We start from the raw sequence: 24488 nt of genomic DNA, 5'->3' as shown, positions 1-24488 counted from the left end.
ATATAGATTATACATACATATACATATGTACATTTCATGTTTTTAATGAAATTAGTAATACATACATACATACATATGTATGTATTAAACAGTTTGTTTTATTCATTTATCCCGGAGTTCAGTGATTTTGTTATAGTTTTGATATGAGTATACCTGGGATTCGAGTTTTTAAGATAATTAGGAATATACATATACATATACGGAGAGAGATGGAGGGAGGGGAGAAACACATTCAGATAGTGCAGTGTTCTGGGGTTTAAAAACAAAGCATGCATGAAGAAAGGGCTATCTGAGATGGATTAAGTGCACAAATGGAGTCCAAATAAAGTGTTTTTAGTGCCTGCAGTTATCCTTCATACTATCTTTACAATACTTAGGATGCAAGCCAGTATAGTTTTCTTTAAAACTAGACTCTAGATCTTTCTTCAACAAAATATTAACACGCAAAAATAATTCCAATAAATATAACATATAATGCAGCACGGTAAATACCAGTATAAACATATACAATACGATTTTGAGGGGGCCTTAATGTTTACAAAATATTGCAAAGTTAGCAATATATAAAAAGGGGGACCCGGAAATACAAAATGGATTTCACCTGGTATACCAATTGCATCCTCTCTTCGACCAGGAAATCCTTTAGATCAGGGGTGTCACACTGCTGGCCCATGGGCCGGTTGCATCATATGGAGGCCACGCCCACCCCAGCTCCGCCAATGCAAAAAAAGTAGCGATACGTCATGACACGTCACATGACACGGTGAGTTTAACACCCGTGCTTTAGATAATCATTCACATCCTAATCATCTCACAGGTTGACTATTTCAATGAGCTCTACATTGGTTTTACCCTGAAAGACAACTCAGATGCTCCAACCTCTCCTGAATATGATAATCCTGTCCTGCATGTTGTATTGATTGATAACTTGCTTCTACCCAGCTGACAGGGTTGGCATGCACCAGGTTCCTTCAATCAAACAAAGTCATCTATCAGGACTCAGAACGCATGCCTTTTCTGTCATGGTATCTGCCCTCAGATACTGTTGCCTCTGAGGACCAGGTGTCTCTCATCCTGATAGTGTTCTGGAGAGTCTTAAAGACTTGGCTGTTCAGTCAGACCTTGGACTGAAGTGGCTGGAACCTCCTGATGATGGTATATGTTTTGGTAGTTTGCTGGATTCACTTTTTCATTTCTTTCCTTCTTTTCTAGTCTGGTTCATCTGTTGTATGGTTTTGCTTTTATTATATTGTTTTATATTTTTCTTATTCTAGCATGAGCCACTCTGGGGTAGGTTGGCACCAAATAAATAAATGAATACCTCAGAAAGCATGACATACTGTCCTCTTCTTCCCAGAGTGATACTCAGAAGATCATAAACTGCTGATGCACTCTGGAGACTGATGGCTCGATCATCTTTCTGATCAGGAGCTCGGCTGATTACTGCATCCTGGTTTGCCTGGGAATGAATTCAAATGTTTTAAAAAAGGACCAAACATATCTTAGAAAGGTCTTCAGCTCTCTATATGGGCCCAAGGAAACATTGCACCAACTGATGTTTTCAAGACTATTTCAAAAAGGCAGATTACAAAGAGAAAGCCAGGCAACACTATTGTCATATATAGTGAAAAGAAGTGAACATAATAATCATAAAAGTCTTTTTGCAATGTCTGCTGTTCTCTGAACTGACATTTAAACATAATTATACTACACTTTAATCCTATTATTTCTTACTTTGCACATCATTTTACTCTATGCAATACTTAATGCTCTTAGTCTATGTGTCTTGGGGTTGTTTTATACTACAATAGTCCTTTTCAAATTCACACTTGGTTTTGTCTCAGAAATAGAAACATACATATTTGCATGGTTATATGCCATTCTAAAAATCCCTCAATCAGAAAGAGGTCCCAAACAGTAACTACATTTGAACAAAGAAAATCCTTGCTGGATTAAATCCAGGGCCTATTGAACCCAATCTGTTGTTTCCCACAGCAGCCTCTGGGAAGCCCACATACAGGATGGAGTATAACAACCTTCTCTCACTGCTATTCCTCAGCAACTGATACTCGAAGGCATCAGCCACTGAATATAATTTTAACATAGGGGTACAGAACCTATGACTCTTGAGTCAAAGGCAGATATCAGATCAACCTCCTTCAAATGTTGCAGTGTTCAAATGGAAAACAACTATACCTATGTCTAAATCTATATTGTCCTTGGATGAACATATCTATTCCCCATGTGAACAATTACTTGGGATTTGTTTTCACTGAGTTTTTCAGTACAAGGCTGATGGTTGTTTTTAATTTGTGTTCATGGTTTTATTATTACTGAAAGATGGCTGTAACTACTGTGACAATGAAATTTATGTGGCTGGGCTGGTCATTTCTGCCAGCTCTGAGATATTTTGGAGGTCATTTAGCTCAGCAAGAGCCAAGAAAATTAAAAGTGAAAAGCTTTTGGTTTATTTTCATCTACTATCTTATAGAGTTTTATATACACCATCTGCACAGCATTTCATCTTATATCCTCTTCTTGAATTTCATTATTAAACATTTCAGCAAAAGAAAAACCCCAAGTGAAGAAATAAAATTGATTGAGAGACAATATATTACTAATTTATAACATAATTCTGAAAGATAGAGCTAACTGTCTGGTTGGTTGGTTGGTTTTTATACAATACTAAGGAGTAAGCAAATCATTCACCACCAAAAAATCAGCTCTGAAATTTTAGGGGACAAGTGAGTGAGAGGAATTTCAGTGGCTTTTTTTTTTTGTTTTGCTTTTTTGTGATTTTAACTATGATCTACCTATTTTAATTCTTACACTATAATTTTTACTTCTGCCCATCCCTACATGGCAGGAAACTGACTATCAATGTTCAGCTTCCAGAATCACAAAAAACTGAAGGAACTTGTGTGAGAAAGATTTATGTAACTTATTTGATGAAGGATAAGAAACAAAAATTGCTTTGGAAATGATTCTTTTGTGTGTCATAATCAACAGTACTTCTTTATCCCAGAGTAAATGAAAATTTAAAAGTCACACATTAAAGATATGTCGAGATGTATAGATAACAGTGTTAATTAACATTTTTTCCATTTTGTATACTGTACTATTTAAAAGTTTCTGCATCAGTAACATTGCTGCACCATTCATTTGTGAAAAATAGCTACACTGAACAAACCCCCACATGTTCTGAAAACTGGTAATCAGCCTCACATCAGAGTCAGCTATTTTGAGCATTTGTCAGTGAGCCAAACTAGGAAGTTAAAGCAATGCCTTAGCACAGAATGCCTTAGCACAGATAAAATATTCACTTGAATGAGCAAATTACCATAATTTTGAGGATTACCAAAAATAAAAGATATGTGTAACCCCATCTAAAGACTTAGTGAAATATGGGCCAGACTGGTCATTGTGCAAAGGGAATACAACTAGAGTTCAGATTCCCGGAATCTGTCCAAAATACTGGAGTGAAATCCAGAAATCCACAAAAAAAGAAAACAACAAATGGAACAGTGTTGTCATTCCATATGTTTCAGGAATATCTGAAAAGCTCAGGAACATTTTCAACATATAGTCACACTTTAAACTTAGTTATACATTAAGGCAGCAGCTTGTCCACCCCAAAGATAAAACACCAGACACAAACTGAGCAATGTGGCATAGGCAATGCAATGCAACAAGACATGCTGAGACTTGTACATTGGCGAAACAAACAGCCACTTCATGGCACAACACAGGAGAACAAACCCATCAGGATAACATTCAGCACTCCTTCTGCGTTTGAAAGACAAAGGTCACTCTTTTGAAGAAGCAAAGTTCACATTCTGGACAGAGAGGAAAACTGATTTGAAAGAGGAATCAAAGAGGCCATCTATGTCAAACTTGAACAGCTCTCCCTCAACAGACGGTGAGGGTACAACATCACCTATCTTCTGTTTACAACGCAGTCCTTCCAGCAGCCCCAAGAAGATTCCACATCCATTTGCACTCTAGTTCAGATGACTTTGAGGATACAGATAAACCTTCAAGTGGTCTCAATGACTCTCAGAGAGCTAATGAGAGTGCTAACGATAAGATGATTACAAAGAATATAAATCCTTCCAGTCCCCACCAGTCAGTTAGAACAGAAAAAGCTTCTTGGATGAGAAGCGAAACATTTTCAAAGAAAAAATCAAGTCCAGATGCCTTTTGGAAAAAGCACCTTTGGGACAACCATGACCTGGCTGATTGAGACTCTCCATTGACATTTACCAGAGTAAAATGTACTTAAATTAAATGTACTTAATTCCTCTTCTGAATGGGGAGATCAGAGAACCATAATTTGCTGAAAATTATACTCATGATACTACAGATTCCCTGCCCCCTCCCCACTGTAACATTTAAGTAAACGGGAGATACCAATCATATAGCTCAATAATATGCATTGGCAGCATGTAGCATATATAGGATATGCAATCATATACATTAGGAATCTGTAGATTCAGCTGGGCTTCTCACCAATTCAAGAATAATTGTTCAAGTGGTAGAAAAGCCCCTGGTTTCTAGAGATCAGCTCCAAATCAGAATAAACAGTGACTGTGGAATTAACAGCCCTTCAAATGTGAGTTCTGTCAGATGGGACTGATAGGAATTGGCGTCCAACAGCTTCTGGAATCTAGGAATTACTTACTGCTGGAATAAACCATACTAGGTTGAGTCTTGCCTATAAATCCCTATGTACCAGAGATCTCAATTTGTCTCTCTTTCTCTCTGATATAAATCACCCATTAATTATAAGAATCCTATTTAATTGAGCCAGAAAATATAGCTTTTGAATAGAAAAGGATTAAATTGAATGAGTAAATTATAAATTAAGATCAGTTTTTCCAAGATCAAATGTCAGGTATCCATTATATTAATGTTGCATGAATTATTCCAAGCTCTTGTTACATTCAACACAATATTCATTAGACTTAGCCAGAGACTGCCTGTTTCAAATAAAAAGAGAGGCGGCAGCCAGCCTTATCTGCACCACTTGTGATCTCTTGTGCTAGTGTGCAGCATGTCAGGGAAACAGCAAATTGAAAGGAACGCATTAGCTAACCAGTAACGTAAAATCCTATGCCACGAACATGGATCATACCAGACATATGAATTATATTTCAAGGTACCAGAGAAGAAAAAATATTTTCTATACATAAATGGAAACATTGCAAAATGATTGTGGATTTTGTGGAGGTGGTGAGGGTGGGAGAGAGAGAGAAAAAAAAATGTTGATGGGAAAATGTTCCTTTTCTAACTCAATTTCTAATTCTTGCTAATATTAAGCAGCATTTGGAATTAACTGCAAAAGTCACTGGGGGTTGTATACAGTTAAAACAGGCTTGGAGTGTTTTTTAAGGACAGCGTTTTTATTTGCACCAACTTGGTTTCACCATGCATTCTATAAGCATTAGGCACTGTATATTTAAGCATAAATACGTTTGATTTATTCAATGCCTTAAAATGTGCAGTGCGAAAACAAAAGGAAGAGTTTACACAATTGGGCATTTGGAAATGAAAAGGTCGTGAGTCACCACATTACAAAAAAAGATGTTGAGACTTTGGAAAAAGTACTAAGAAGAGCAACTAAGAAGAAGAATGTTTGCAGGAATTGGGTATGGCCAGAGAAAAGAAGGACTAGGGGTGACATGATAGCAGTATTCCAATATTTGAGGGGCTGCCACAAAGAAGAGGGAGTCAATGGATGGAAACTACTCAAGGAGAGAAGCAACCTGGAAATAAGGAGAAACTTCTTAACAGTGAGGACAATTAATCAGTGGAACAACTTGCCTTCAGAAGTTCTAGGTGCTTCATCACTGGAGATTTTTAAGAAAGGACCAGACAGCCACCTGTCTGAAATGGTACAGGGTCTCCTGCTTGAGCAGGGGGTTAGACTAAAAGACACCCAAGGACCCTTCCAGCTCTATTCTGATTGAATTTTGTAATTAAACTTGTATTTGCTGCAAAGGAGACTGGAAGCTTCTTTATATTTCTTTTTATCTCTTTTTCCTTTTTTCTTTTTCTGTACTTTCCCCCTTTTTCTCTCTTCATTTTCTTTATTATGTATCTTCTTTTAAAAACTATTTATATATATATTTTTAAAAAAAAGGCCTGAGAGAAAAACCTGTTGATGATTTCAAATTTTTTAAACACCTTTGTCTCTCCCATCACTTTTCACCTTCTCTTCTCCTATTTTCCCCAAAGGAGGAAAAGAAAGAGGGCACAGAGCACAGTGATGATGATGGTTGCATGCTTTTTTTCTCTTTAGAATTTCTTGTCCTTTGATAGAGTCATTTGTTACATTTTCTATAAATCATTATCAAGAGATTAATAATACTCGAACAAAAATTGCTGAATGACTTCAACTTGCAAATACTACATTTTTGAAAAAGGCTGATACACTTCAGGGGGAGTGTTTGGGGGGGGTTAGGGGTTAGTTTTTTTTCAGAACAAGAACAGATGAACCTTTTTGTAGTATCAAATAAGTGGTTGACATCTTCCCCATTAAGCCAAGTTTTTGTTAGAAAGAAGATCAAAGTCAATAAAGAGACTTAACATACTTACTGATAAATGGCCAAGGTATATATATATATCAAGATTCCAAGATGTTATAAGCTAATTCCTTTTTCACTGTAATAAAATTGTCTACTCTAAATATGTGAGAAACTTGTTTTTTTGATTGCAAGATGCTTGACACAAATGTTCAGGAAACCAACTGGTAGTGGTTAGTTTTCCAAGTGATACATGACATTGAGTCTAGAATCTATCAGACACTGTTCTGAAAGTATTCCATATTAGACTGTGCGTGGGTAGCAACATTGCCTGGTTTCTTTGCTGAGATGTGATAATGATGGGTTATGGGGGCAGCATAGTTTATGTAGAAATAACTCCTAACTCAAAAATGTGAGGAAAGGGTGTTAATGTGGTCTTTTAACAGTACATGTAAATATACAGCTATCCTAGACTGCAAAAGAAATATGATTGTATCATGATGTATCTATTCACACTATATGAACATGTAAAATTTTATTTTGCTTCAAAGTAATTGGATTGTAACTCTCATGAGCAATTAAGCTTGCCAGCCTCAGAAATTCCTTTAAACCGCATTTTGCTTAGGCTGTGTTCATTAACACAGCCGTTGTAGGTAATGGTACCCAGTTGATCTATACTATTAGCATTTCAGGAAGCCTGCTGTTTTATTAAAAGTACTGGTTCTTTTTAAAAATTTCAGTAGAGGCAAAATAAAATTTAGGTAGGAAGACAATGCAAAAGATAAACTGAAATCAAAAATAGTAGGCACAATACATCTATTCTTTTGACTCTAAATAGCTCTACAAAGATCAATCTTGTATTTGTCTTGGCCCACAACATAACTGGAAACACAATGTCTTGCAGCCCAAAGTCCAAAGTTTTCATGAGCAATAAGACAATTCCTCAGTCTTTAAAGAAACTAATTCTTCTACAACCATTGATCAGAAGGTTGGCCAGATTTATGCTCCATTTTTTTACATTCATGGAAGCACAGAGTTTTAAAATCAACTAAAGATAAAGAAACTTTTACCCCAATCCAGGAATGTCTGCAAGGCGTAGTAAAAATATAACCCAGCTGACAACCATGAAGGGTACAATCACATCTCTGCCTGATTTTTACACAAATCAATGTACAATATCTATAGGTATATATCAATCAATACACTGATACATACCCTGAGGACACCGCTGTTCCCATCTTCCTTTTATAGTAAAAATGTAAAAAAGTTTAATAGATGACCTCCAGGAAAGCCACCTTCCAGTCACGATGTACCCTTGATTCCATCAACCCATTTGACCACCATAAAAGTGCTTGTAATCAAAGAAAAATATGCCAGTTCCATCTGTTTTCATTCTCAAGCACCAGAAAATGAACCTGCCCCATACAATTGCTCCCAAGTAAGCCTGAATAATTCATATTTGCATATATTTCAGAAACAGATTAAAAACTGCTCGAATACAAGCATTATACAGTATACTGTAATGTATTATTATGATATGTTATATTGCATTATGATATGCATATATACAATTGTATTAATTGTATTGTATTAATTGATAATATAAAATTATATAATACAAAATAAATACCTAAAAGTATCCAAATCAGAACAGCAAATTGCCGTAACCCCTTGTATTCAAGGCCAGCCATTTTGATACTGGTATACATAAGCCATTCTCCTTTTCTCTGCTACTATAAATGGCTTTCAAACACATCAGACTAAGGCAAGATCCAAGAGCTGCAGAATGGGCCTATCTACAACTACTTATATTGTATACAATGGAATGTTTTTATTTCTTTGCTTGAATAGGAAAGGCAAAAAGATGTAAGCACCTCTCAGTTCTCAATTCTAAGCTGTCAGGCCACAACAAACAGGGCACTAGAAGTATTAGGCTGCTGAATTGTTGGAAGTGCTCCGAATAAATCTTAGAATTGCACTATAAATGACTAACAAGCAGCTAGCTTTTCACAACACCTGCAGTCAGTTATCTAAAGCATCACTTCAGTTCGTTCAACCGCCAATTAAAATGAAACAAATTCTCATGTAACTGTTTAGGATTTCAGTCTTGGGAATGAACTCTGTGTATGGTCACCATAAAGCCTGTGTTTTAATCTCCTGCTGTTTATTTTACTCATTTAATGTTTAGAAAAGCATTACAAAGTCTGTCTTACTTCTCCAGAGATGTATCATCCATAAATCCATCAAGTCCAAGAAAATGGATTCAGGATTTTTTTTAAACAAACAAACAACCAAACAAACAAAAGACTGCTTTCTCATTAAGCCTATTTTGGGATGGGGATGGGAAAAAATCATCCCCTGTGATACTAAGAAAGATTCACCAGATTGAATCACATTTTCTGTTACATTTTTCAAGCAATTCATTCAATGCTTACTTAAAATTGAGCACATTTCATGATGCTTCAGGAAAAAAATACAACCAATTCCTCTCTATCAGAGGTGATTGTTTTATATTCAATCCATAGGTATGCTTTTGTGGACATGAATTGAATCCTAGTTTAGAAAAGACACCTGGAATTCCCTTCATAATGGATTATTATGAAATGCTTAATTGCTATCCTTCTTTATAGCTATTTTTATTTTGCTTACCATGGATTCGCTGATCAGGAGGAGGAGGAGAGCTTCTTCAACGTTGTCATGAGGGCTATAGATGCTGAAAGACAAACAGGCTTTTTCAAAATATGAGCAACAATAAAAATTATGCTCATGGGAGACTCTTGTTAATAGCACCACAGGATTAGTAACGTGAAACATCTCATGCATGATTAATCTGTTATATAATCATTTCTTCAGACTGGAATGACTAAAAGCTATAGAGGAGATAACTCATCTCTGACAAGGAAGAGCAAATGATTGGTCACACACTCTCTATTCATGAAACAATTTTGCTCCTGGGTGTTCTGACCATATTGAATCTAAAGCATTTGGGGCCAGATTGCCTGTACATGGATCAGCTTATGAGAACATTGCAACTGAGGGATGATCCTTCAGAAAGAGCTGGTTGACAGATGAATTCCAGGACCTTGTCTGATTTGGCCCCCTCATATTTCCAGCAAGATATATGTGGCATTATCTCTATCATATGACTCAGTCATTCATTTTAAGTGGTCCTCTTCTCGGTGTCATTTCCATTTGTCCTTGTCTGTTCAACTGATCTATTAATGTAAGGGAATTTTAAAGGCCTGTAACAATTAATGTTTATTAATGTTATTTTAATTTCTGATGTTACTCTGTGTGGTTATATATTTCACATAGGATATTTCACTTAGTATTTGTTCTATGTATAGCAACCTACCCCAAAGAGTAGGTATTAAATTGATTTAAAATTCCAGATATAAAGTTTAGCTTATTTTTTTTCTAAAACTATTACCAGAGACCTCTAACAGAAGACCTGGCTACTATTCCTAATTAAAAGCTCTCTTCCCCTTCAGTAATTAGGATGTTTTAAAAATTCCGTAAACTCCTAGGTCCGTACTTATCTCCAGCATGTTGCTGTAGTTTTAGACGCAAGGTAGTACAAATATAAGTGTTATCCTCTTTCTTCATGAACTCAGGAAGTGGGTCAGACAAAGGACTCCAGTAACAATCTTCACTTAGGGAGTGGAGGAGAAGCTCTGCCAGTTGTTTGGTGGCTGCCTGATGAAGAATGGAAAATACATTCTGAAAAACTCAAAAGACAGATTTCATCTTATACTGTGAGCCAGTATAAAACTTGGAATCCATTGCGTTGCACAAGAAAGAATAAACAATAGTAAGTATTAAGCAAGGGAGCTCTAAAGAGGCCAACACAATCATTTCTGTTGCTCAGTATATGTATTTGTGGATGTTAGCATGCGTACCTTATTTGTTTGTAGTTAAGCTTTTATGGCACTTCAGTATAGAAAGCAATGGTAAATGTTGTTTGAAAATGGAACTTTTCTCTAAAAACATCTACTTCCTGTCCTTTCAGTGGGTGTCTTCTTTACTGCAGTTTAACAATGTTAGTTTGTTTCACTTTTGTTATGAATGACACCAAGCAAAAAATAACTCTAGTTTTTATTTCTATTAACATACTGTAGTCTCTGGCAAAGCAAAGAAAAAAAAGCATTTTTTTGCTCAGAATACATTTTCTGGCTACAAGTAAAATTTACGCACTTCCATTCAATATTCCAAATTAATTAATTTAGAAATTTTGGCAGCTTAATTCTATCTCTAAACTTTTATGTCCATAATATTAAAACAAATTATTAAAATTATTGGTAGTACTATGCAAGAATCCAAGACTTTATCCTTCCAGGACATATTAAAAATCAGAAATAATGATACTGTTAATACATTATGGTAAATGTGATTATATTCAAATATCACAATAAAACTCAGTGTTGTGCATTTTTCCTCTCCAGCTTAGTTCAAGAAAAGATATTAGATTTTTTCCCTTTAATTTTTTATTACATACAATATACATCTGAATGTTAAGCTATGATTATTAACAATAATTATAGAATAGAATAGAATATGAAAGGAACCTTGGAGGCTTTCTAGTCCAGCCCCCTGCTCAAGCAGGAGAACCTATACCATCTCAGACAAGTGACTGTCTAGTCTCTTCTTAAAAATCTCCAGTGATAGAGTACCCATGATTTCTGGGGGCAAGCTATTCCACTGGTTAATTGTCCTCACTGTCAGGAAGTTTCTCCTTAATTCCAGGTTGCTTCTCTCTTTGATCAATTTCCAACCATTGTTTCTTGGCTTAATCCTCTGATTGTCTCTGCTATTTTTCTGCCTCTGCAAGTTCCATTGGTTCCTTGATTATCCCATCCATAAAGCTGGACAAGCATCTTGGTTCCACTGCTTCCACTGCTCTGAAGGAGTGTTGGTACTCTGTCCCCTCAAGTAGCCATCACTGGACCTAATGATCCTGGACAACTTTCATCTTTTTAGAGAAGGTTGTTGAGAAGGTGGTCTGATAAAAGCTCCAGAGAACTCTATAAGAAATAGAGTTCAATATCACTACCCACTTTATCCTTCTGTACAGAATGAAGGGATTGAGACTGAGAGACACCACACTGTGGTGTTGTTCTGGTTCTCCTTTCACTGAGGCCAATCTGCACTGATGGAGAGAAGAAATCAAATATATGGTCCCTTGCTGGTAGGGTGTCACAGAGTTTGACACTTTCTCTCTGCCTGCTCAACTTTTACATGAAACAAATGAGTGAGGTCAGCCATTGATACTCAATTATATATGTAGCAAGTGATGCTGATGCAGTGTCCCAGTGTCTGAAGGCTTTGCAGCCTGGATGAGGAAGAATAAACTTAGACTCAGTCCTGATAAGACCAAATAGCTATGAATATTTCAGGCCTCTGGTCTCAAGAATCTCCATCTTTAGTCTTGGATGGACCTGCATTACTCCAATCAAGACTGTTGCACAATCTAGAGACATCTTGGAGTTCAATCTTCTGCTTGAAGAACAGGTAACAGCTTTGGCCAAGAGGGATTTTGCACAGATCTATCTAGTATGTCATCTGCACCTGTTCCTTAGAAGGGTCCTTGGACAGGCACTCATTCCCTAAACAAGAATGGATTATTGTGGACTTCCAGAGAAGCAATGGGGGACTGAAGATAGTTCCACTTTAGCAAAGCCAACAACCACAGCAACAAGAGAAGCCATCAGCTCCTCAGAATTCTCTGGATCAAAGGGAAAACAAGAATCACCTACAGGTTTGCTCCATACAGAATCTCCCTAGGATGAGATTGTAAAATAATGAATTTTTCATTTTTTATGCAGCATATCTTTTTCTTGTGTTTTTTTATCACTCTGCACTTCCTCCCCCCACAAAAAGAATGGAGCAATGAGGTGTATATGGAACGCCCTTGAAAATCACTCATAAGCCCCAGTAATGTGCTTATATGACAACTCTGCTTCATGAGCCAGTTAGCTTCCAAGTACAATTCAAGATACTGGCTATCATATAGAACCCTATATGACATAGAGCCTGGTTACTCGAAGAACCAGCTATCTCCATTAATTTCTGCCCATTCAATTAAACAGTGTGATCTAGTTGGATAAAGAATGCCTTTTCTACTAGAGCAGTGGTTCTCAACTTTTTTAATACCGCGACCCCCAACCGGTCATGAGGACTAAACCGATTGTAAATCAAGGACTAAACCGGTTGTAAGTCGAGGACTACCCAATCGGTCATAAGTCAAGGACTTTCCCTACCCGGGAGCGCCATGCATGCATGGTGCCGCCCCCTGCACCGGCCGAGGCGTAACTGGCAAGTGGCAGAGACGGAGCAGGCTGACCACCGGCTGGGCCACCAGCTGACCCAGCCAAGGGAGGTAAGGCACCTGCCGGAAAAGGGGAAAAAAATGGCAGACAGCCTTGCTTGGCGACCCCCGTGAAATGGTCGATCGACCCCAAATGGGGTCGCGACCCATAGGTTGAGAACCGCTGTACTAGAGTATCTGCCCTCTAGAATAGTATCTCCCCCCCCCCCGAAATAGCCATATGGCTCCCATCCTGATGCGGTTCCATTTTTGCTCATCTTGGGTGATGAACCCCTATATAAGAGTTGGGTTTGTTTTGCATGGTTCTTTTTCATGGGCACACATCTCTTTCTTCTTTCATTTTATTGTTCTAATCTTTTTATAGTGTAAAGTACCCCAGTTGTTTGGTGTTGGGCATTTTTAAAATTTATATATGTAAACAATCTTCAATAACTGCATTAACCAACAGAGGAAAAAAGCTAAAATGATTTTCCCTTATACATATAAGCTTATATGATTGTTAATCTGAAATAGAATAGTTTTTAGTTTCAGAGTAAGTGGGTCTTTTCTAATATGTTCTGAAACAGGCTGAATGCAGGCTCCATGCTTCATTCTTTTGATACTACAAAAATTTACACTAATATTTTGACAGGCAAATGGTTATAAATGGTCATACTATGCAGTAATCTGGATGTGGGTGCAGCATCTTTGAATGCTAAAAATGGCACTCAGCATACCTGCAGCTGCTAGAACTATGGGACTATATTTCTTGCAGTTCCTGTCATTTGTAGCTACTGTTGCTGACGCTGTTGAAAAAGTTCCCAGAAACACATAAAATCTGACTGAAATAGCTCTTGGAGGAAAGAAGAACTCTGAAACTCTCTAAAACAGTAGTTCTCAACCTTTCTAATGCCGCGACCCCATAATACAGTTCCCCATGTTGTGGTGACCCCTAACCACTTATACATCACCGGGTGCCAAGGGCGTGGCCAAAGAAAAGGGGAAAAAATGGCGGACAGCCTTGTTTGGCGACCTCCATGAAATGGTCGTTCGACCCCAAATGGGGTCCTGACCCACAGGTTGAGAACCACTGCTCTAAAATGAACCTTGCTCCATCCCAGATCAACTCAAAATTCCAAACCTCTGATCCAGTCTGTTCAAATGCAACTTTTGAACCTCTTCCTTTCCAGCTCTTCCTTTCATCTCTGTCTATTAGTATGCTGTTTCTACAGAAATGTAACTAAGGCCCATGTGAGAAGACAATTTTTACAAAAGTTTACATTAGGCAGAATTATATAATTTTCTCCCACCTAGATTTTATAATAGTCTTGTGTAGTAGAAGAAACTATCAAAGTTAGGTATGTTAAATTCCATTTGACCATATTAACCAATTAGTTAACTCAGAATTGCAACACTAGGTTTATGTGCTAAAAAGGAAGGAAGGAAGGAAGGAAGGTTTACAGGCTTCTGCCCAGAAAGCTAATGTGGAATCCAGGGAATTGAGCTTACCATTCTGAAGCTCTGAGTAGCTTTTGTTTCCATGGTCCTTAACAATTCTCTTAGATTTCTTATTCCTTGAATAATGTTGCTAAAGAAAAAAAAAATCAAGTGGGAAAAGCAAGGCTGAATTGTCCATGAATTATGAACAACAAAAGAATATCTCTTATATTAAATATATGTACATATGTACATTCATAAATTATATGCATACATATATATGCACACTTGTTAATTGTGTATGTTAATTAATAGTAATAAAGCAAGTCAGCAAACCTTCAAAGACTACTTTCCCAGATGGTGACTGATAAGAAGAACTTGCACTTCATACTTAAGGTTTATCAGAAGGCAGTGCCTTCTCCTAGTGTACTTGGCTAAAAGAGTTGTCAGAACAGAGGTGTAGTACTATGGATTCAGATGTCACCCTAACCTATTGCACAGGATAATGCTGAGGAAAGAACATGGCAGACAAAGCATGTTACTTTATATTCAGCTCTTAGACTAAGGTAGAATATACTAGCGGAACCAGTTTTTTCCCCAGCTTAGTTTGGAGACATTTTTTAAAATATATTAAACCTAGTTTAATGCTTAGCCTAACATATATCTCTATTTATTACTACAGAATAACTGTGTCACAGTCTTCAACTACTGTCCTTAGATTGGCTACCCATTCTTGGTTCAGATAATCTGTACATTTCTTTCCCTGAATTTAGGATATGTTGTAAATTAGTTTTGTTGACAGTAAACCCACTTTTCCCCATGACTTATAGTCTATCTCACACAGATTTTAGCTATTAAAAAGGAGAAACTTCCTAGTATTAAGAGCTGTATCTTGTGCTGCTTTGATAAACACTATTTCACTGAATGTATTTAAGCAGAAGCTGATTATCCTTTTATCAAGAATGCTGTAAACTACATAGCAGACCGCTAGAATCCATGAGCTCTCTATAGAAGTTCCTCCCGTTTCAATCTGAAAACCAGTTAATATTTTATTTTACATCAAGAAATGTGCACTTGAGATGTCAAAAAATTTGAAGTGCCTATCTGAAAGGAAACAGATGCACACAGACACATAACTCACGTACCAGAAAATTTTATTCCCTGAAATCACACCACACCCTGTAAGGATTTGTTGCACTTAGAAGAACTCTACATACTTCTCTTAACTTAAGAAACAAAATCATTTCTCTAATCATACCACATTTAGAAATCACTCATCTAATGAGAACATCAAGTGACCCAGTTCACTTTCCACATTTTGTTTACTTGGCTTATGAAGAGATCTGTCTGCACCCTCTTGTGGCAGAGAAAAAAAGAGATCCAATCCAATCTTTCTTCCTCCTATACTGATCCTCTGTATTAAAACAGTGGGGAGAGAATTACAACTAAATTTTCTTCTAATTTAGAATCCTAGAGTGATACCTCTGCTAACAATTAATCGTTCCTTTTTGGTGATTAAATGAAGATTGGTAATGTTTTCTTAAACATACAAGTGGTACATCTTTTTATCAACTGAACACAGGATTGATTTCGGGGGTATTCAAACAAACCCACTCAACCAAAATTAGGAATTAGCTTTATGCATGTATAACCTGTTTGCCTCCAGGGCACCTTTTTCATTGATGCTGAAAACAAATACAGGTAGTCCTTGACTTACAACAATTAACCCCAAAATTTCTGTTGTTAAGTGAGATAATTTTTATGTGAGTTTAGTCCCATTTTACGACCTTTCTTGCAACAGTTAAGTGAATCACTGCAGTTGATTAGTTAGTAACCCAGTTGTTAAGTGAATCTGGCTTCCCCATTGACTTTGCTTGTCAGAAGGTCGCAAAAAGTGATCACATGACCTTGGGACACAGCAACAGTCATAAATATGAACCAGTTGCCAAGCAACAGTCATAAATATGAACGAGTTGCCAAGCATACGAATTTTGATCACATAATCATGGGGATGCTGCAAAGGTCGTAACTGTGAAAAATGGTCATAAGTCACTTTTTCAGTGCTGCTGTAACTTTGAACAGTCATTAAACGAACTGTTGTAAGTCAAGGACTACCTGTATCTTGGGAAGACTAGAAAATCCATTCCTGCTACTCAATCATAATTTGGACCAGTGAAAGACCTTACTTCAACATCTCCTTATTTCATAAGTATGTCAACATTGTACAATTTCAAGCAGTTCTTGCTTGTATCTTTTATTATCTACTGGTAGTTTTGAACAGAACTATATCCAAAGCTTTTTATGTGAAACCATACCTACCCTCTCTTTAAATGAGCCACATATGCACTTTGTAGAGCTGCTTCCAGAAAGTAAGGAAGTTCAAAATCCAAGGAAGACATCTGACTGCCTTTTATGCTTCTTGTATGTGTATTATTAAACCTCTGGTAATAGGAGATAGAGAGAGATGACAGATAAATATGAACAATAATTTTGCTTAATAGTTATTCTATTCTTCCTCCAAAAGGTCAGAGAAAATGATTAATATAAGGGAAAGAGGATGGGGTAAAGATAATTTGAAATTTGCTTTGAATTACCCTTGTTATTCCTTTATAGTTTGGCCATTTTTTTGTGCTGGCTTCGTAAGGATCACCAGGGAAAGATCCTTATATTTCCCTCTGTATTTCTGGCAATATACTAAGTAGATCTACATAATTTAAGAGTCACAAATTATAAACAAAAGAACAGCTAAAACCACAAATGGTAACCCATTAAAGGCTCAATAGCTCTCTCCTTTGTATTGTTTAATTGAAACTGAAAAAAAACAGAAAAGTGGTTAAGCATCTGAGTACTGGATCCCATAAACTGGATGGATTACAAATCAATACTTGCCCTTCTCTGAGCCCAAAATTAGGGCTGTGCAGTGACTTGAAAGGAAAAAAGTTTTGAAGGGGGAAAAAAGTGATTTGGAGTGCATGAGGGTGTTCACAGAGCACCTCTTGGAAACTCCTAAAAGCTGCTGCATTTTTTTCCAGCATAGCTGTACTGTGATCTCAGGAAAACATAGATTCGGTTTAAGGCACTGACAGTGGGTCTTACATTAGTCCCATATACAGTCCAACGCACCTTCAAATCCAAACTACTGAACAGACATGATAGATTATTCAATAGTCTGTAATCAAATTACCATCTTTACCAACTAGATAGCATAATAACATCTGCAGCAATTTGCAATGATGTCGAACTGTGTCAGTTACAATTAAATCTTCCCATCTTTTACGTAAGCTACTGTATTTGCATAATAACATAAAGAGGCACATTTAGTCAATAGTTCCCTGCATTTGATGTTCCTTTTGTGGATGCACATCAAACTTGGTTGATCACAAAAAAGCTAAAGAGGATCAAACCTACTTAGTAGCTCAATGGGATGCTGCTAAATGCAAGAGTTAAAACATCCTAGATTAGAAGATTATGGCAAATCCACTTCCATACAGTTGTCAAGAAAATACCATGGTGGACCAGGAATTGAGCATGACCTGAAGACTTTTCTTTACCCAAATGTAAAATAACCTTGAATTTAAGATGGCTTCTGACCCCAACATACAAAATAAAAGAGAAACTTGAGAGGCACCTATTATCAAATTTGTAATTGAGCTAAGATGACCTTCCCATTTTAAAGGTAAATTGATTGTAGAAAAAAATAGTCTTCATTTTAGATAAATACAGTAAAAGCATATAATACAGTTTTGCATAAAGTACAATTGATATAGCACACATTATTCAAAATCTGGCAATTTTCCTCAGAATCTTTAAAATGACAATAAATTTATTCTATTCTGTTCTGTTCTGTTATTATTTTTACATTTTTATCTGTGGTATTTTAGTGATTTTCAAACTTGTGTTCTGAAATTCAATATTCAAAAAGCTGGCAAAATGTGGTGCTAAAATATAAAATTACGTACAGGGATCTGATTCAAATTCCCATTCAGCCAGGTGCATGAAGTCTTGGGCTATTTGGACTTAATCACCTCAGAGAAGTATTAGATGAGCAAAAGAGAGCAGCATCTCGAGCATATTGGAGGGAAAGCAGAATAAAAATGAGCATCAGGCATGATCCCAGCGTATATAATTTAGCACATTTTCTGGCTTTCGTTTAATGGAAAACAAGTTAAACAGTGATATAACAGTGATATCGAGCTGACTCTAATTTACCTTCTCCAGTTCTTGCAGGAAAATCTGAGCGATTACACATGCCCTTTCAAAGCAAATCATGACTTCCTCTTCTCTTTCTGACAGTCGGACTTGAGAAGCAGTGGAATTGGGTGAGCGTTCCAGTGCCAAGCCTATGAAAACAGCAGCAGTGTCTTTCAATGCCATGCTGAAAAGCACTAACTATCAATTAGTTCTCACTTCGTGCAACCATCCCCATAATCTTCACTATCTAGAGAAGTCTAACATAGCTGGAGGTTATTTACTGGAGTGAATTTAAATCTTATATCCTGATTTAAGGGGGAGAGCTTCAGGACAACCACACCCTAGAATCTCTCAGGCTGTATTTAGTAGGTTAGAAGGTTGTAGCTATAGTCTAGCAAGGTTCTGTCCATGGTTAGATGTAAGCAAATAAAGGACTGGACTCAGTGGATTTTGTTGTGTGGTCTTTGGGGTTGGTCTTGAATTCCAAGAGCATAGATTACTTCAGCCTCAGGAAGAGTAATATCTTTTATATTATAGCTAGACTACTGCCACTGATTCCCTTCCCATGATGTTTTTTTTAAAAGGGGGGGATTAACCTTCTTGCTATCATCTAGCTAAATATACATGTTTGCATCCATATGAGCAATATGAAAGGATATTTTTAAAATCAAAAGGGGGTGGTGAGCAAAGTTTTCAGATTAGTAACAGAATTGCAGCAAGAAGCTACAGTATGTAAATTGTAAAGCTCTCTATTTTTCCTAGTTTTGCAGAAAACAAATATAAAAAACCCTCTCTACAGCAAGTTGTCTTCTTTACACACACACACACACACACACACACACACACACAATCAAGGGGTTATAAAGACTTCTAATCCAACCCTTTGTTGAGGATAAGAATCCTCAGGCTATCCCAGAGCTTTAGGATGGTTGTTCTTTGTTTATTTGTTTTAAAAAAACAAATTATATTCTTCCAGTATTGTATTTCAACTATGAGTTCCATCCCCCCAGGTTTCAATTACACCAATAATGTCATATTCCACCACCACCACCACCACCCATACTAGGATTTCAAGTTCTCCTGGTTTGTTCTTCATACTCTGTGAATAAGCAATTGAGCCTTCTTAGGTTTGCCTGTTGCATCTCCTACCTAGTGTATTTCTGAGCACTCCTTCTTTATCACTTGCTGATTTGTAAGATTTAATGCCTTTGGGCTTATGCTTAAATGTGGTTGTCGATCTCCCTTCCCCCTCAGATATAGTTGAAAATCCACTAGATATTGATGGCATTATATTCATTATATTGTATGTTGCATTATATTATACTAAATATACTGAATATATTCATTATAGCCAATATAGCATTCATTCATCCTAATAATTTAAACCAGCTTCTTATGTAAGTATACATGTGGAATCTGGCAACTGTCCATAAAATTATTATAGATAAATATATATACAAATAATTAAGATTGGGACAGGCTCAGTTCCACAAATAAGGTCAATTCTAATACCATCTTTTTCTGCCTCTCTAATTAGAATTCTGTATTTCTCCATTCAATCCATATGTCACATTCTTATCTTCCTTTTCCTCTCTTTAAATAGAAATCATGTAAAGGTACCTTTGCAGACAGAAAGTCCTCAGTGGAATTCCTGGCACCTGCAAATAAACCTGAAAAAATCCTTCTCTGATCCTCTGTACAAATACAGCCACTCATTATAGATAAAAGTGAGCTTCAGAGATTAAAAGGTCTTATTCAGATGTAGCAATTTCCTGAGTTCCTTCTCTCTGTTCCTATCTATTTTGTCCTTAGCTACCTTACACTGTACCTCCACACCCCAGGTTATTTTTTTCTTCAACATGCCTACACGGTCAGCCTGGAAATTGGAACAGAATGTACAGAGGAGAGTGGAAAAGCCCTTCCATTTATTACTGCTATTATTACAAGACCTGAACTTTGATCATTAATGCAGTCTTAACTTCAAGGATTAAAATCGTGTGGGTCATCTCTCTCTCTCTCTCTCTCTCTCTCTCTCTCTCTCTCTCTCTCCCTCCCTCTCCCTCTCTCTGTCTCCCCCCCCCCACCTCCAACATCAAAAGTGAAAACCCCTGGCAAAAGCAGTCCATTAAAAGCCATATCAAGCAAAATACAGCTAGTCCTTGCATTACAACAATTCATTTTGTGACTGTTCAAAGTTACAACAGCACTGAAAAAAGTGACTTATGGCTGTTTTTCACATGACTGTTACAGCATCCCCATGATCATGTGATCAAAATTCAGATGCTTGGCAAATGACTCATATTTATGATGGTTGCAGTGGATCACCTTTTGCGACCTTCTGACAAGCAAAGTCAATGGGGAAGCCAGATTCACTTAACAGCTGGGTTGCTAACTAATCAGCTGCAGTAATTCACTTAACTGTTGCAAGAAAGATTGTAAAATGGGACTAAACTGTATCCCTCCTGTACTCCTTTTATAGTTATCTAATAAACTTGTGGGGGTGGGATTCTGGCTGATCAATTAGTGGGGTCACAAGGAGAATGAGAAGGCAATCAAGTTAATCTGCATAGTGGATTTCTCCCAAATGTCATGCAGCGGTGTTTTTGTTCAGGAAATCAATAATCCTAGGGAGAAAAGAAAAGTGGGTGCCTACTTTTCCTACCAAGAAGTAACAATGGGTGCAAGGGGAAAAGGAACTTGAGAAACCCACCAATCACTGCCTTGAAACTGCCCCACATTGAATATATAAGGACAATTTCTCACTGCTGAAGCACAGTAAAACCTGGCCAGTGCAAAATACATCAATATAGTTTTCTATCAACTCAAGGATGGGACAAATGCATATTACTCAGCTGTGAGGAAATGTTTTAAGTCCTGGTGGAATTATGCTTGGTTTTCTTAAGGATTGTTGTATTCTGTTGAGATAAATTGATCTATGGGTTATGTTCCAGTATAGTGTAAAGCCAAAAGGCAGAAGAGATTGCTTAGAGAGAGACTGCATGAAATAAGGCAAAAGCCTGCATTTCAGCCAGAATCCATTCTATAAAGGACAATAGGCTGGCTTAAGGAACCAAATCTTTAATAACAACATGCAGCACCTGTGCCTCCCCCCAAGAGATCAGGTATATTTTCCACTGCTTGCTTGTTATTGTGGTTGGAATGTAGCACTCCTTCAGAAGTATTATAGGGTCTAATCAGGACAGCCAAACAAACTCAATCTAAAAACTGCTACTATGGGTAAAAACAGTTTTAAGTCTTAAGACAGGGATGGGAAGCTCCAGGGTCACATGTGGCTCCCAAGCACCCAGAGTTCCCTTGGTTTGAGTATATAGTGAATTTTTGTTTTATTGTTTTGTTCATTTTTGGGTAAGGGATTTAAGAGAATAACTGATGCCCTAACATTTGCAGAGGGTTAAGTACTTCTTTCATTCATTAAAAAGAAAAAAAAACCTTCTTTTCCTACCAAACCACAACTTCCTCCCACTTGAATTCTAAAAGGCAACATGCATGGTTCACACCTCCACAAATCTTAAGATATCTGTTTTACTTCAAAACCTTCTAAAAAGAGATTGAAACATTTAGCCACCTCCAATCCAGTGACATAACCACCCCAGCTGGTGGCTTCTGCAGAGGCAAACAAATATTAAAGCATGGCCTTGACTTTGCACATTCATAGTCAAGGCTAGGACTTTAACTGCTCTTTAGTGTCTTCAAAAGAATGACCTTGTCCAAAAACCAAGGGTGAAACTTAAAATAATGCAAGATTTTCGTGAGAGAGGTGGACTCAAGGTACCAAATATGAAATTGTATTATGATGCTGTAGTATTGACATTGATTAGCGACTGGGTGAATTTAACAAATACAGAAATACTTCATTTGGAAGGCTGGGACCTATTTTTTGGATGGCATGCCTATTTAATATTTAATAAAAAAGTGGATTGGGTTTTTAAGTCTCATATTATAAGAAACTCTTTGCTAAGAGTGTGGAGAAAGTATTATAAAAGTGACTTCAAAATACCATTATGGGCTATACCTCGGCATGCCATAGAAGGTATAAGGAAAGGGGTAAATATGGACAAGGTCTCTTACGTACAGTTATTAAGATGGGATGGCCAAGACTGGCAGTTAAAATCTTTGGAAGAATTAACACATGAAAACTTAACTTATTCATGGTTCCAATATAGACAAATAGTGGATAGATGGAAGATGGATTGTAAAATGGGCTGGCTTAGAGAAGATGAAATTTTTTTAAAACAAGTAAGAGATCAAAGGCCAACCCATATTAAGAGAGTTTATGGGGTTTTAGTGGAATTAGATTCAGAACTTGAACTAGTTAAAGATTGTATGATTAAATGGGCACAGAATATTGGTGAAACGATTTCAATGGATACTTGGGAACTTATTTGGATAAGAAATGTTAAATTCACACAAGCGCAAAATTTAAGAGAGAATTTTTATAAGATGTTTTATAGATGGCACCTTGACCCAAAGAAAATGTCCATTATGTACCCTAATCTACAGCCGAAATGCTGGAGATGTGGATATTTGGATGCTACCTATTACCATATTTGGTGGACGTGTAAGCATATAAAAGCTTTTTGGATTAAGATATGGTGGAATATTCAAAGAATTTTTAAAAGGAGGGTAAAATTTACTCCGCAATTATTTTTACTAGGTATTGTTATTGACTGTGATGCTAAGGAGGTTATATTGATGTTAAATTTGATTACAGCCGCTAGGTTGTTAATAGGACAATATTGGAAGAAGGAATCTTTGCCTACTTTACAAGAATGGTTTCATAAAGTTTCGTATTTGGCAGAAATGGCAAAGATTTCGGCTTTCTTAAAGGAGCAATCTCAAGAAAATTTTTTTGCGGTATGGGAAAAATGGATAAATTTTATACAACATAATTTGGATATGGAAAAATATTATCTAGCCTTTTTATAATTTGTAATGATTGTTTTTTCTTTCTTTCTTTCTTCTTTTTCTTTTTTATATATATACATTTTTTATGTATTATTATTCATATATTTTTTTTTATATATATATATGCTTTATTCTTCGTCTACTTTCTTCTTTCTTCTTTCTCTCTCTCTTTTCTCTTTTTATTTTTTTTTTCTTTTTTAGTATATATTATTCATTTTAAAGTTTATGTTATCTATATTATTATTATATATATTATTATTGTGATTTTTATTATTATTATTAATTATTTTATAAATTGCAAATGTTATTTTTAAAATATTTGTTAAATAATCCTATATTCAGTTCTGGGAAGTCGGGGGGGGGTGGGGTGGTTGGGGAGGGGGGGTGGATTTTTATTTGTAAAACTTTTGAAAAATTTCAATAAAAAAAAAAAAAAAAAAAAAAAAGAATGACCTTGTCTGAAAGACAAAAGTCACTCTTGGTAAAGTCCACATTCTGGACAGAAAGGCCCACTGGTTTGTATGAGGGGTCAAAAAGGCCATCTATATTAAAATTGAACAGCCCTTTCTCAAATGGGGGGGGGGATATGAACACCACCTATCCCCTGTCTACAGCATAGTTCTTACAGGAGACCCCAGAAGGTTCCACATCCATTTGCACTCTGATTCAGATGACCCTGAAAGTACAGATAAACCTCCAAATGGCCTCAACAACTCTCAGAGAGCTAATGACGGACCTTCAGAGTGTTAACAACCAGATGACTGGTAAGGAATATAAATCCTTCCATTCCCCACCATTCAGCCACAAGCTTGTTGGATAAGAAGTGAAGTGTTTTCAAGAAGAAGAAAAAACGAAATCCAGTTGCCTTTTGAAAAACACTTTTGGTGCAGTTGATTGGGTTCAAAGCCATGAGTGCATAAAACACTTACTAAACCATTATAATTGGATTCATGCAACACTCTCAGACCAAAACCAAACACTTATGATTTAGCGTCTATCTGGTTTTGCAATATATATCAAAATCAGCATAGCTGTCAGGAAAAATGACAAAATCATTATATACCTACTGGCAAATATTTAGTGGATTTGCACAGAATAAATGAATT

The 24488-nt window shown here is 36.6% G+C and overlaps 1 protein-coding gene across 2 annotated transcripts in view; it reads right to left on the bottom strand.

The window, feature by feature from the left end:
* The window catches only part of TTC7A (tetratricopeptide repeat domain 7A), a 42943-nt gene that overhangs the window by 4764 nt on the left and 13691 nt on the right, over positions 1-24488 (bottom strand). For both annotated transcript variants that reach the window (XM_039347493.1, XM_039347492.1), the window contains exons 4-9: positions 18475-18605; positions 16585-16706; positions 14338-14416; positions 10060-10220; positions 9174-9237; positions 1322-1459 (exon numbers count right to left, since the gene is read on the bottom strand). In XM_039347493.1, coding sequence (XP_039203427.1) covers positions 1322-1459; positions 9174-9237; positions 10060-10220; positions 14338-14416; positions 16585-16706; positions 18475-18605 — 695 coding nt within the window. The remainder of the gene's footprint in view (positions 1-1321; positions 1460-9173; positions 9238-10059; positions 10221-14337; positions 14417-16584; positions 16707-18474; positions 18606-24488) is intronic.

The sequence above is a fragment of the Crotalus tigris genome, unplaced genomic scaffold (genome assembly GCF_016545835.1).
Source record: "Crotalus tigris isolate CLP2741 ecotype Arizona unplaced genomic scaffold, ASM1654583v1 scf7180000018081.1164505, whole genome shotgun sequence".
NCBI lineage: Eukaryota > Metazoa > Chordata > Lepidosauria > Squamata > Viperidae > Crotalus > Crotalus tigris.
Note: the sequence above shows the minus strand (reverse complement) of the source record. Positions and strands in the feature narration are given on the sequence as shown.